A 14,030-nucleotide genomic window follows, 5' to 3' on the forward strand; every position below is an offset into this window, starting at 1 on the left:
CTTTTTCTTTTTTTTTTTTTTTTCAGTTATGGGATGTGGTCACTAAAAAGCGACTGAGAAATATGCTTGGCCATTTGTCAGTAGTTGGGGCTCTAAGCTGGAATCACTATATCCTTAGCAGGTGAGAAGCATCTTATTGGAACCAATTAAGTTTGCATCACCAATTGATTACAGGTGAACAGAACTATAAAATTTGAAACCAAAACCAAAGTAAAACCAAACAGACATGATTAGTAGCAGTCATTATCCTACCATAACTGTCAGCTGTTCAGACCTTCTGGTGATAAACGTGGTCCCACTTGTACCATGGTGGCTCTGTGTCTGCAGCATGTACTCGTACTGGGATTGTGAGGTTCAAGATCACAGGTGAAATGATTGTTAAAGTAAAATGTAAAACTCTGTTTAAGCAGAAAGTTTCTCTGTGTACTTGCTAAAGGGATATTTTGTTGAAATCAGTATTTATTGCTGTCAGTATCACTAATGTGGAATATGTTAAGCTTTCTGGGGGCATAATTCCAATTCACAGACCCACAGAGGTTAGAGCTGGAAGGAACCTCATAGAATAATCAGTTCTGTGATTCTCAAACTTGACCATGTGTCAGAATGGCCTGGAATGCTCCTCAAAATCCAGATTGCTGCCTTCTCTCTGAGAATTTGAGATTCAGTAGGTCTGATGTTGGGCTGATAATATGCATTTCTAATTTCTCAAGTGATGTTGATGCTTCCTCACTTTTGAGAACTACTGATTTAGTTGTCTAACTGCTTCTTTTTGACTAGAAAAGTTAAATGACTTGTTCCTGTGAGCCTACATAATCAGTCTAAATATTTATTTAATAAGTAATTCATCTTCATACTGTATTTCTTAAATAAAACTCAGACCCTTCTATAATTTCTTTCAGTGGCTCAGATGTAAATTGAGATTTCAAAACTTTGTGATTATAGCCAAACTTAAAACTACTTACCCAAAATGCCCTTATAAAGGAATAAATATTTACCCTGAGGTGTTGTTGCAGCCAAGTCAATTCTATACTTGGGTTTCTTTTACAATCTACACTGTGTAAGTTTAGTTTCATTATCCATGAGGAATACGAGCAAATATTTTCTTAAAATAATAGCAGCTAAAGCATCTGCCTGTAATGCGGGAGACCTGGGTTTGATCCCTGGATCGGGAGGATCCCCTGGAGAAGGAAATGGCAACCCACTCCAGTACTCTTACCTGGAAAATCCCATGGACGGAGGAGCTTGGTAGGCTACAGTCTATGGGGTTGCAAAGAGTTGGACACGAGTAAGCGACTTCACTTTCAAAATGTTTGGAGTGCTTTGTGCCAGGAACTGTGCTAACTTTTAATGTGTATGAAAGTGAAAGTGAAAGTGAAGTCGCTCAGTCCTGTCGGACTCTTTTCGACCCCATGGACTGTAGCCTACCAGGCTCCTCCATCCGTGGGATTCTCCAGGCAAGAGTACTGGAGTGGGTTGCTCTTTCCTTCTCCAGGAGATCTTCCCAACCCAGGGATCGAACCCGGGTCTCCCGCATTGCAGGCAGACGCTTTACCATCTGAGCCACCGGGGAAGATTCCTTAATGTGTATAACTGTGTTTTAATCCCTGCAATAATACTAGAAATTGGTTTATATCCCCCGCACCCTCTTTTTTTGAGGAGTAAACTGAGACAGCAGCCTGAGGTCACATGGTTAGCATAAGGGGAAGAGTCAGGCTTTGAACCAGGTGGTCTGGCTGCAGAGCCTATATAGTTCATCAGAACTCTATTCAGGGCTTAGCCTATGTAGTTTAAAAAAATTCTGACACTGTACTTTGAGAAATTTCAAGAAATAATTGTAGGCACTTATTTATTTTCTCCTTGGAGAAAACTAGTGCAGAAATCATTATCAGTATCACTTATAATCTTTGAGTGATAGGACCTTTATCATCATTTGGATCCAAATTTGGATCCAGTGATTTTGAATCATATTGCAGTTTGTTGTGACTTTCAGATAGTTTTATAATCTTTTAGATGATAGTAGAATGAACAAGTAGATCTGTAGATTAATAGAAAAAGGAAATAATACGTTTCTATGTCTAACATATATATGGTATATACACCATTTCATTGAGATAATATGAAGTATTGAATTCCAGAAAAGTAATATTTCCTGTGTCCAATACATAAACTACTATCTGGGAAAATATGATAATCTTCTAAATTTATTTTCTCCATGCCTGTCTGTATCATATTAAAGCCATTGGAGATATCTATCAAAGGATATATTTCTAATATCCAGATTTGAAACTGTCAGACAAATGTACTTAACTTGTGAGAATAATCACCCAGACAGAATACTCCATCCTTATTAAGTCAAGAAATGTCTATGTTTTGAATCTATCCTAAGGGGTTTTTCGGGAGTATGAACTTCCCTTCATGTTATGCTTATGCAGCAACAGGGCTCAAGTTCTCTGTCCCAACCTGCCCCTTTACCTCTTGGCAGTGGGTCGAGACTGGGCCGTGTTTATCATCACGACATTCGGGTAGCCCAACACCATGTTGGAACTCTTGAACACAAACAAGCTGTGTGTGCTCTGAAGTGGGCGCCGGGTGGCAGGCTGCTTTCCAGTGGCTGTAGTGATGGACTGCTAACTATATGGCCCCATGATCCAGGTGCAAATGCACAGAGTCACCCACTAAAAGTCATACATCAATCTACAGCAGTCAAGGTAAGAAATTCAACAGTTTTGAAAGGTGTGCTTGGGCTGGTGGTTAAACATGGGATCATCTGTTGTAAAGGTTAGTTAAAATATAGCTTTGCTAAAGTGACAAGGCAAAAGCTCTCTTGCACAGAGCTGCTTCCTGCAAGGAGTTGCTTATATTCTTAGATGTCTTATCAGAAATACAGTGAATTGAACTAAGATATTGTCGACTACAAATTGGCACTTGCCATTGGCTCTTGCCATCTGCCTCTATAAGAATTAAATCATGTACTGCTGCAGCTGCTAATTTTCAACACCCTCTGAAGGATTTCCCTGATGGCTCAGATGGTGAAGAATCTGCCTGCAATGTGGGAGACACAGGTTTGATCCCTAGGTCAGGAAGATCCCCTGAAGAAGGGAATGCCTACCCACTCCAATATTCTTGCCTGGAGAATCCCATGGACAGAGGAGCCTGGCAGGCTACAGTTCACAGGATCACAAAGAATCGGACATGACTGAAGTGACTTAGTGTAGCGTGAAAGGAGTTTAGGGTGAAGAACAGAAATGAAACAGTGTGCTTGGGGAAAACAGGCAGAACAGGTCTTCAGAGAGTTCAGGAGCTGATTTTTTGAGCCCAATTCTCATATCTCCCACATCTAGAAAAGCACTAAAATCCTTCATGGTCACGGCTGCTCCTTGTGACTAGCGGAAACCTTCTGCAGAAAATATGTGCTCGAGTGCATGTGCTCACCAAGATCACATATATACTGACCTTCCCTCTACCTCTTTGGAGGAGTTTCTCAGAGGTATCTGAGCTGCTGTCTCCTGGGCTATCGTCCTCATTTTGCCCCATGTAAAACTTACTCACAACTCTTCCTGCAGTGCATTTTTTTTTAAGTTGACAGAAGAGTTTCTGGAAACCTGAACAAGTCAAGCCTTGTGGCATCTACTACCTGGAGAATCATAAAAACCGTCACTAGTGTCAATGTTTTCACAGGCACTGCAGACTAGCCAATTAGTGTAACGAGCAGACTTCAGATGTTGACATCTGTGTGATTCTGCTCATGATGGAGCTTCTAGTTTTGCCAAAACAGCTTGTTTGTAGTAAAAGCTAATTAGAAATAGGGTACTGAAGAGAATGATTACTAATAAATATAAAAAATACTATTCATCCTGTGATAAAACTGAGGTTCCTGGGCTCAGGAGAATTTCTCAGCCTCTTCAAATTAGATGCAAAATTTTGTGTTTACTGAAATAGCTCTCTTTTTCAGCCCAGTAAGGGTTGTAATAGAATGGTTATTTGAAAAAGATGATTAAGGCAGGTAACTGTAAGATATAGTACATATATATTGTAAATATTTAATTCAATTTATTTTATTCAACAAATATTTTATTTCAATTCAATTTTAATTTCAAAATTAAATTGTACATTTATTCATAATACAAGGCCAAGGTCTTTGAATGAAGTTTGGCTGGTTAGAGTTCTTCACTGTCTTTCTTGTATGAACTACAATCATATTTCATTGTCTGTGGTTTCTAATTATATTTATTCTGATATCTATTATTATGTAACAAATTACCCTGAGTCCTAGTGGCTGGGTTAACATAATTATTTTATTTTTTATGGTTTCTGTGGGTCAGACTTTGGGAAGGGCTCTTCCGAGCAGTTCTGGCTCAGGGTCTCTCATGAGGTTGCAATCAGACAGTGACTGAAGTTGGAAGTGCTAGGAGCCGGGACAGTGTTGGCTGGCCAGTCACCCTTCCCTCTTCATGTGGTCTCCGAGCTTCTCTACATCGTCTGGGCTAGTCCTACCACATGGGCTTCCTTACCACGTGGCTGCCTTAAGGGAGGAGGACTTCATGGTCCAGGGCAACAGGGCCAGTGCCTCAGAGAGCGAGGCGCAAGTGGCCTCCTTAGGGGAAGCGCTCTGACTGAAACCGCCCGCCCTGGCCGGCCACCATAGTAACCGTTTGCATGAGTTGTTTCACGACAGGAGGTCCTGGTAAGGAACACAGAACTAATAAGCCACCACCAACTGGAAGAGTTCAGGAAAGGTCAAAAGGAGACACCACAGGTCCGACTACCTCCCAGAATCCTTCTCTCTGGCATCCATCTTGGCTGAACAAGGTGTGCACCACCAGGAAGGACTCTGAGTCAGAATGACTGGCTAAAGACAACCCAGAAACTAATCCCATCACCATAAAAAAAACCGAGACTATGAGCCATGTGGCAGAGCAGTTCTCCTGGGTTCCCTTCCCCTCCTGCTCTCCACCCGGATGCCCTTTCCCAATAAATCTCTTGTTTTGTCAGCACATGTGTCTGCTCGGACAATGCATTTCTGAGTGTTAGACAAGAGCCGAGCTTCAGGCCCTGGAAGGGGTCCCCCTTCCAGCAACAGCATCACCTTTTATGACCCAATTCCAGAAGCCATGTAGTGACACTTCTGGTGCAGTCAGTTGTTTGCAAGCCAGTCTCAAGCCCTCCCAGATTCAAAGGGAGGAGAATGAGATTCTACATATTGATGGAGGATGTTGGCAAAGTTCTAGACGGGCAAGTGGGATGGGACATTAATTTTTAATGATAAATGAGCTTAAACTGAGGATGAGATTAGTGTGCTCATCTGATCCTGGTGTTGTAAAAAGTTACTACTATTTGGAAAAATTTATGTCAGCACTTCTGAAGCTTGGAATTTACCTAAAAAATAATATATTGGAAACAAAGACATATGCCAGAATATATTCATTAGAGTATTCTTTATAAAAAGAAACAATACAATCCCCTCCCCTCCCGCCCCACAACTTTCTCCAAAAAACTCAACCCAACCCAGTGCAAAGCAAATGAAAATAAGATGAAGATCAGGGAATTCCTTGCGGTATGGTGGTTAGGACTCTGTACTTCTACTGCTGGGGGCCCGGGTTTGATCCCTTGTTGGCAAACTAAGATCCCACAAGCTGCACGTGGTGCAGCCAAAAAAATATTGCCATTTGGAACCAAAAACAAATGAAAAAAAAATCAACCTGAGTGTAGCATTAGAACAAACATTAATTAGAGTATAATAACATGATAGAATAGTGTGGGATAATTAAAAATTATAATTTTGAAAAATATGTTAAACATGGGAAACCATATTGTTGTAGCCACGCGTTCCAGGAAACAAACTCACTCAGAAGGACAATGCAGACAGTGGAGTGCAGTTTATTGAAGAATCTAAGCTACTCCATTTTGTTAACAGAAAAACTCCATTTTGTAAGGTTCCGGGAAAAGAGCCTTTGGAAATCCAAGAGCCTTTGGAAATCCCCTGACCTCACCCCACCGCCCACGAGCCAGTAGACCCCAGACCAAAATCTCCTGACTTAACGCTCAGGAACTTGTGGTCTACCTAGACAATAGGGACCAATCAAGAACCAACACACAACCATTCAAAAGAAAGTGACCAATCAGACGTTCCCCTACCTAGAAATCCTTTTTTCCATGTATACTCCCTATATAAGCAATGTAATCCACGACCTGGGGCTCCTCGTTATAGCTGCTGCGTCAATATCGGTGGGAGCCCCAGCTCCAGGTTGGTAATGAAAACTCTCTTGCTTTTGCATTGGATATCGGCTCCCTGGTGGTCATTGGGAGATTTCGAGACTTGGGCATAACATTTATTACACCGGCGGGCCCAAGGCAGAGTCTCCTCTTAGCCAAGGACCCCAGCCAGCATTTGTGAAAATCTTTTATACCCCATGTGTACGTGTCTGAACCCACCACTCCAAATTCCTTGAGACTTACATAAACCAAGGAAAATACAATCCCAATAACCCCATCATTCACGTGCTATGTGCTCATGTGCTCAAACAGTCAAACAATTAGCCAATAATCAATAAACCTGAGGTAACACTGATAGATACATAAAAATTTATGGCCTGTCTGGAGGAAGGGGTGATTAGTGTATGTTTTCTCTTAGGCGATGAGTAACCTAGATACGATCTTCAAGGTTCCCTGGTCTGGAGGGGGTCTTATCCTTCTGTTGTTTTCATAGGCACTAAACACAGAGTTCAGAGCCCATTGGAAAGGTGGCTGAGTATGATCAGCATCAACAGGCCTAAGATGGAGTCCAGGCCCTATGAATTCCTGCTTCAGTATAAGTGAAAACATCAGAATTAGCAATAGTAATTTATAACTGAAGAACAGGCAGTTTTATTTTCTGAACTGTATTAGTGAGAGGGCTAGCAGCCTTGGTAGGAGGCCAGAGGTCCCCAGGAGGCAAGAGGAAGTGAACTGCAAGTGGCAGAAGTTTTCTTTTTTTTCTTTTCTCTTCTAATCCTGTCTTGTCATGGCAACACCTGGTTCAAACTGAACTTAACTTTTCTCAAGCCTTGAGCTAAACAATGTGATTTTTCTTATGGAAATGTTAACAGCTTTTCTTAAGCTATGTTAATGACACTATGTATTTGCCTTGGAATCTGCCTTTCTTCAAATTGGTTCGTCTAAGACTCAAACCTTGAACTCATAATAGATCAACAAACTAGTACCTCTTACTCATGGAAATGTTCTCTTAAGCTATGTTAAGGAAACCATGTATTTGCTTGGAGATCTGCCTTTCTTCAAGATTCATGTGAATTGCTTTATGACTGGGGATGACTCACTTTGTGTCAGTGCTATCTCAAATGCATGTTGTGGGAGAGGGGCCTGGTCCAGCTCTCTGTTTTGAGGTGTTCCTTTATCCGATTAGCAAGCTGCTAACAGGTACAAAACGCCTTGCTAAAAGCTAGCAAGGGGGCACTGTTTCTGTCCTCTTCTGATGTTTATATCAGAAGCTTTCTCTATCTATTTTATACTTCAATAAAGCTTTGTTATACAAAAGCTCTGAGTGATCAAGCCTTGTCTCTGGCCCTGGTTCAAATCCCTCTCTTCCAGAAGACACGAATCCTGGTGTCGTTCACAGCTCGTAGCAACCTTTCATTAAGATTTGAAACATAAGATTTTTTGTGTTGCGAGCGAGCAGGTATAGCTCTCCATTCTCTTCTGTTCTCTTCTCTGACCTAGAACCTAATGACACAGGTAGACAAACCAGAGGAAGACTGCATTTTGTAATCAGATTCTAGAGGTACATGTCAAATATTTTAGCAGCAGATTTTTTGCCCCAGAGGATATGTTGAATGTAGCTTTTCAAACATATTATTGTGTAATTTTTGTTTGAAATACTTGCACTTGTTACCTAAATTTGAAGAAGACAACAATAGGTGATTTCTAGTCCATGAGAAGTAATCTCTGGAGGGGGCAGTAGCTCTTGCCTTTGGATCAGAGGTTCTGGAGATCTGCCATGGGGGCAGACCTCTGGAACTTCTGGTTATATGTGTGCATCTCATTCATGAGTTCACCTCCAAAGCTGACCTGCCTGTGTGATTATTTGGAACTTTAAAGGCCATTGATTGGTGTCCCTGGCAGACTGAAGTCCTCGCTGTTGGAGGAGGAATGAAGGATGGACGCTTACACATCCTGGACATAAATACTGGGAAAAGCATCCAGACCCCAAGCACAGACTCACAGGTAAATGTCTTTTCTGGAGTTCACCTTCATTCTGATCTTCTGGAATCTTGTGAAACTAATATATGATAGAGCATAGGACCCAAACACACCTCTCTTTAGCTGCTGAGTCTATAGGAGTTTCAGCTCTTAAGAGTTTCCTTTTGTAAAACCCTTTTCACCTGTGAGTTGCAAGTTAATTTAACTTGTGTATTCTTTTTTTTTTTTTCTTCATTTTCTTTCTCAGCTCTGCTTTAACTGTGAAAATTGGGAGCAGTCTGACTGGACAGTGATCATGCTGTTGTCGTTCAGTCGCTAAGTTGTATCCAACTCTGCGACCCCAAGGACCACAGCACCCCAGACTTCCCTGTCCATCACTAACTCCCTGAGTTTCCTCACTCATGTCCCTTGAGTTGATCATACCATCCAACCATCTCATCCTCTGTTGTCCCCTTCTCCTCCTGCCTCAGTCTTTCCCAGCATCAGGATCTTTTCTAATGAGTCAGTTCTTTGCATCAGGTGGCCAAAGTACTGGAGCTTCAGCTTCCGCATCAGTCCTTCCAATGAATACTCAGGGTTGATTCCTTTAGGATTGACTGGTTTAATCTCCTTGCAGTCCAAGGGTCTCTTAAGAGTCTTCTCCAGCACCACAATATGAAAACATCAATTCTTCGATGTTCAGCCTTCTTTATGGTCAACTGTCACATCCACACATGACTACTGGATAAACCATAGGTTTGACTACATGGACCTTTGTCGGCAAAGTGATGTCTCTGCTTTTTAACACGCTGTCTTGCTTTGTCATAGCTTTACTTCCAAGGAGCAAGTGTCTTTTCATTTAATGGCTGCAGTCACTGACTGCAGTAACTTTGGAGCTCAAGAAAATAAAATAATCATAGTCCACTTCAATTCATAGGTTCATTGTGCCTAAGTCTCTTTGTATATTTATTTTTTTGTTGCTTTGGGATAAACTTACCTGGAACTAACATAATTCCTCTAATACCCTAACCCTATATGTAGACTGGAAGTAGATGTGGACAGAACATACTGCCTAAACTTAGTTTAAAATGCATTCAATGAGTCAGAAATTGCCATAATTCTATATTTTGGGGGTCATTATTACAGATTTGTTCCCTAACCTGGCTACCTAAGACAAAGGAGATTGCAACTGGCCAAGGTTCTCCCAAGAATGATGTGACTGTGTGGACCTGTCCTGGTCTGGCCAGGTCACGTGGATTTTTTGGTAAGTATATAAGTAGGTAAAATGACATGTATCTATTGCATGGTGAGCTGTTATTGGTGGAAAAAGCTATGAATGGAAGATTTTCTTCTTCTGGTTCTTTAAAGTATATATTTTATTAGGGGGAAAAACCCTACTTACCACACCTCAGGGATAGATGAGTGTTTCTGAATTTGACTAAGATTGTTCATCACTTATAATGGTCATTTTTTTTTTTGCATACGTGTAGGGATAATGAAGTGATAATTGTGGACAGTTTTCAAACTGTGTTTCTGAACTCTGGAGTTAGCATTGTAACTCATTTTACCCTATTTGGCAGAAAAACCAGCTGTGCTAAAATGTGTGGAAGATAGGAAAATATGCAAAGGGTGAGACATTATTCTATGCGGGGAGACCATTCCAGAGCATGAGATTCTGGGCGAGCCTCTGCCCTTTCAAGACAGACTGATATGGTTTCCTGGTGTGGATCTGTAAACACTTACTGGCTACTTCTTGAAAGCAAGACCTCATGATGGAGAACAGGACTCGGACCTTGTTCTCAAGAGTCTTAAATTATCTTTGGGTGCAATCTGAAATATTAAGGCGGGCTGAGGAAAATAGAAGTGTTGGTTGTTGAAGGAACAGGGCACTGACATCCAGTCTCTTGTAGACCTCTGATTATATATTCTGTCTTCTTCCTCTTGCCACTCAACTCATTTTCTGATCATCCCTCAAATGTATTTATCCAACATTTATTAATACTAAGCGTCTATTATGTACCAGGCAATTTTGATGCTGCTGGGCATACACAGGTGAACCAGACAGACAATATCCTTGCCCTCTTGGAGCCTATACTTCTGTGGGAGGAGGTAGACAAAAGTCAGATATACATGATATTAGGTGGTGATGATACCATGACTCTCTGGAGATTCTGGGAATGTTATTTGGCAATGACAAAACTCCTCAACAGAGAGTCTTCCTGCTTCTGGTGCTCATCCTGGCTAGAGCTCTGCTTAGCCTCAAAATAACTTTCTATCCTTCAGCTGTTATACTGTGTGACTTGGTGAATAAAAATACAGACAGCTCTTGACAGAGCCATATCAGTGCCAGAATGGGTGTAGGAGAAGCATGAGGTGGTCCTTGGCATATATTAATTACAATTAACCAGACCTTTTTAGTTTAGGGAAACATTAAATCAAGCCTTAAAACTTAGGTGGGAGTACTGATAGATAACTTTTGCATGAATTTGCTGATGCTCAGAATAAATAAGGTATTAGTGCTTTATTTTTTCATTTCTCTGGTCATAATAAGTTATACTTTTTAGTTTTAATGATTTGTGAACTTTTAAAATATTAGACAGCAGGGAGTATATTTAACCCTTCCTCCTTCCTTTAAGTCGCTTCAGTTGTGTCCGACTCTGTGTGACCCCATAGATGGCAGCCCACCAGGCTCCCCCATCCCTGAGATTCTCCAGGCAAGAACACTGGAGTGGGTTACCATTTTCTTCCGCAATGCATGAAAGTGAAAAGTGAAAGTGAAGTTGCTCAGTTGTGTCTGACTCTTAGTGACCCCATGGATTATAGCCTATAGGCTCCTCCATCCATGGGATTTTCCAGGCAAGAGTACTGGAGTGGGGTGCCATTGTCTTCTCCCAATGTTTTTGGTTAGAGAAGATGCAGTTAATTTTGAACTTTTAGACACTAATTTTCATCTCTAACTCAGTAGTTTCTTCTATGCACAATATTTCCCTAAAGCATTTAGCAGGAAGATTGTTTTACAAATGCACATCATGTGGTCAGATAAATTTGGAAATTCTGAGTTAAATAAGAAAAGTTTTACTTTCTTAATGATGTTTCAAAGACTTTGATACATTACGTGTGTTGGGAATCTCCAAGAGGAATCATTTGGTGTTTCCAAGCCAGGCTTCATGAATACGTGAACTGCGAACTTCCAGATGTTCAAGCTGGTTTTAGAAAAGGCAGAGGAACCAGAGATCAAATTGCCAACATCCGCTGGATCATCGAAAAAGCAAGAAAGTTCCAGAAAAACATCTATTTCTGCTTCATTGACTATGCCAAAGCCTTTGACTGTATGGATCACAATAAACTGTCAAAAATTCTGAAAGAGATGGGAATACCAGACCACCTGACCTGCCTCTTGAGAAACCTATATGCAGGTCTGGAAGCAACAGTTAGAACTGGACATGGAACAACAGACTGGTTCCAAATAGGAAAAGGAGTACATCAAGGCTGTATATTGTCACCCTGCTTATTTAACTTCTATGCAGAGTACATCATGAGAAACGCTGGACTGGAAGAAGCACAAGCTGGAATCAAGATTGCCGGGAGAAATATCAATAACCTTAGATATGCAGATGACACCACCCTTATGGCAGAAAATGAAGAGGAACTAAAAAGCCTCTTGATGAAAGTGAAAGAGGAGAGTGAAAAAGTTGGCTTAAAGCTCAACATTCAGAAAACGAAGATCATGGCATCTGGTCCCATCACTTCATGGGAAATAAATGGGGAAACAGTAGAAACAGTGTCAGACTCTATTTTCTTGGGCTCCAAAATCACTGCAGATGGTGACTGCAGCCATGAAATTAAAAGACACTTACTCCTTGGAAGGAAAGTTATGACCAACCTAGATAGCATATTGGAGAAGGGAAAACCTATGGACAGAGGAGCCTGGTAGGCTGCAGTCCATGGGGTCGCTGAGTCTGACATGACTGAGTGACTTCGCTTTCACTTTTCACTTTCATTCATTGGAGAAGGAAATGGCAACCCATTCCAGTGTTTTTGCCTGGAGAATCCCAGGGACAAGGGAGCCTGGTGGGCTGCCATCTATGGGGTCACACAGAGTCGGACACTACTGAAGTGACTTAGCAGCAGCAGCAGCAGCAGCAGAAGATAACATATTAAAAAGCAGAGATATTACATTGCCAACAAAGGTCCGTCTAGTCAAGGCTATGGTTTTTCCAGTGGTCATGTATGAATGTGAGAGTTGGACTGTGAAGAAAGCTGAGTGCTGAAGAATTGATGCTTTTGAACTGTGGTGTTAGAGAAGACTCTTGAGAATCCCTTGGACTGCAAGGAGGTCCAACCAATCTATCCTAAAGGAGACCAGTCCTGGGTGTTCATTGGAAAGACTGATGCTGAGGCTGAAACTCCAGTACTTTGGCCACCTCATGCCAAGAGTTGACTCATTGGAAAAGACTCTGATGCTGGGAGGGATTGGGGGCAGGAGGAGAAAGGGATGACCGAGGATGAGATGGCTGGATGACATCACCGACTTGATGCACACGAGTTTGGGTGCATTCTGGGAGTTGGTGATGGACAGGGAGGCCTGGCGTGCTGCGATTCATGAGGTCGCAAAGAGTCGGACATGACTGAGTGACTGAGCTGAACTGAACTGAAGTTCTTTGGGAAATCTTTGTATGGGAACATCTCAAGATCTTGCTCTATGAACACCCTTCAGTGGACAATGCCACATGGTGCGGGGCCACTGAGGTCTTCAGCTTCTATGTGTTTTTACTGTGAGTCAGTATTTCCATCATGGGTCAAGATCAGCATTGAAAAAAAAAGAAGTAGAATGGTATAGAATGGAAAAATGGAAAAGTAGGTTTTATTTTATGAAACTTTTGTCATTGTCATCAGTACATTTGCATGTCTATGTGTGGGGTCACCACATAAAATGTGGTTTTGACAATGAATTGTGGTCAAAAAGCTGGAAAGAAGCTATTTTCAATTATGGTCATGCTTTTAGTAATTCTGATCCTGTTACCCGCAGTCTTAATTCTCTGGAGGAAAATTTTAGTTAAAGAGGTTCTCATCCACCTGACTATAGAAGAAAGATGCCTTATAATTTCCCCTCCAACCCTCCTCTGCTCCCACCACCACCCCGCTACGCCCCCCACACCGCCAAGGCTGTAGTTTCTAAGCTTTGAAACAGTGGTAGCTGACTTTCTAGCTTATAAGTGAGACCTGGCCTTTGACTAAGTTCCATCAGTCCATCACACATGTGTCAGTACATGGGCTCACTTATGGCTGTTGGTTCATAAAGAAAACCAACCTTTCAATGCTTCCAGTGACAGTAGTACTCTTGGAACGTGGGGATGTAAATTCCAAACAAGAACTTCATCTGAAATAAGGTGGCATTTCCTTCTATCTAGTAAACTAAGATTGTCATGAATGTGAAAGAAGTATTTCAAGAATGCTTTTGTTTCCATCCAAAGGCCATTTTCCTAACAAGTTCTGGAAGTAGCTGTCCATCTTTTTTTAAGTCAAGATACTTTTCAAAGTCTGTTCTATAAAAGATTTGGACTTTCCCCCTGTTGTTTCTTTTTCCACTTTCTCTCCCTCCTTCCTTTTCATCTTAATGCACATAATAAAGAACGCATGAGTATTTATCACTGATTATATTTATTGAATAGAATTTTCTTTTTAGGATTAATTTTAAAGCATTAGTATCAGTTCAGTTCAGTTCAGTCGCTCAGTCGTGTCCGACTCTTTGTGACCCTATGAATTGCAGCACGCCAGGCCTCCCTGTCCATCACCAACTCCTGGAGTTCACTCAGACTCGTGTCCATCGAGTCAGTGATGCCATCCAGCCATCTCAT

General features: G+C 41.4%; 1 protein-coding gene across 1 annotated transcript in view; it reads left to right on the forward strand.

Annotated features, from left to right (window-relative positions):
- Positions 1-14,030, forward strand: part of CDC20B (cell division cycle 20B) — a 71,899-nt gene that overhangs the window by 51,662 nt on the left and 6,207 nt on the right. The window contains 4 exon segments of the mRNA XM_069556535.1: positions 27-121; positions 2,483-2,708; positions 8,092-8,217; positions 9,319-9,436. Coding sequence (XP_069412636.1) covers positions 27-121; positions 2,483-2,708; positions 8,092-8,217; positions 9,319-9,436 — 565 coding nt within the window.

This window comes from Ovis canadensis, chromosome 16 (genome assembly GCF_042477335.2).
Source record: "Ovis canadensis isolate MfBH-ARS-UI-01 breed Bighorn chromosome 16, ARS-UI_OviCan_v2, whole genome shotgun sequence".
Lineage (NCBI taxonomy): Eukaryota > Metazoa > Chordata > Mammalia > Artiodactyla > Bovidae > Ovis > Ovis canadensis.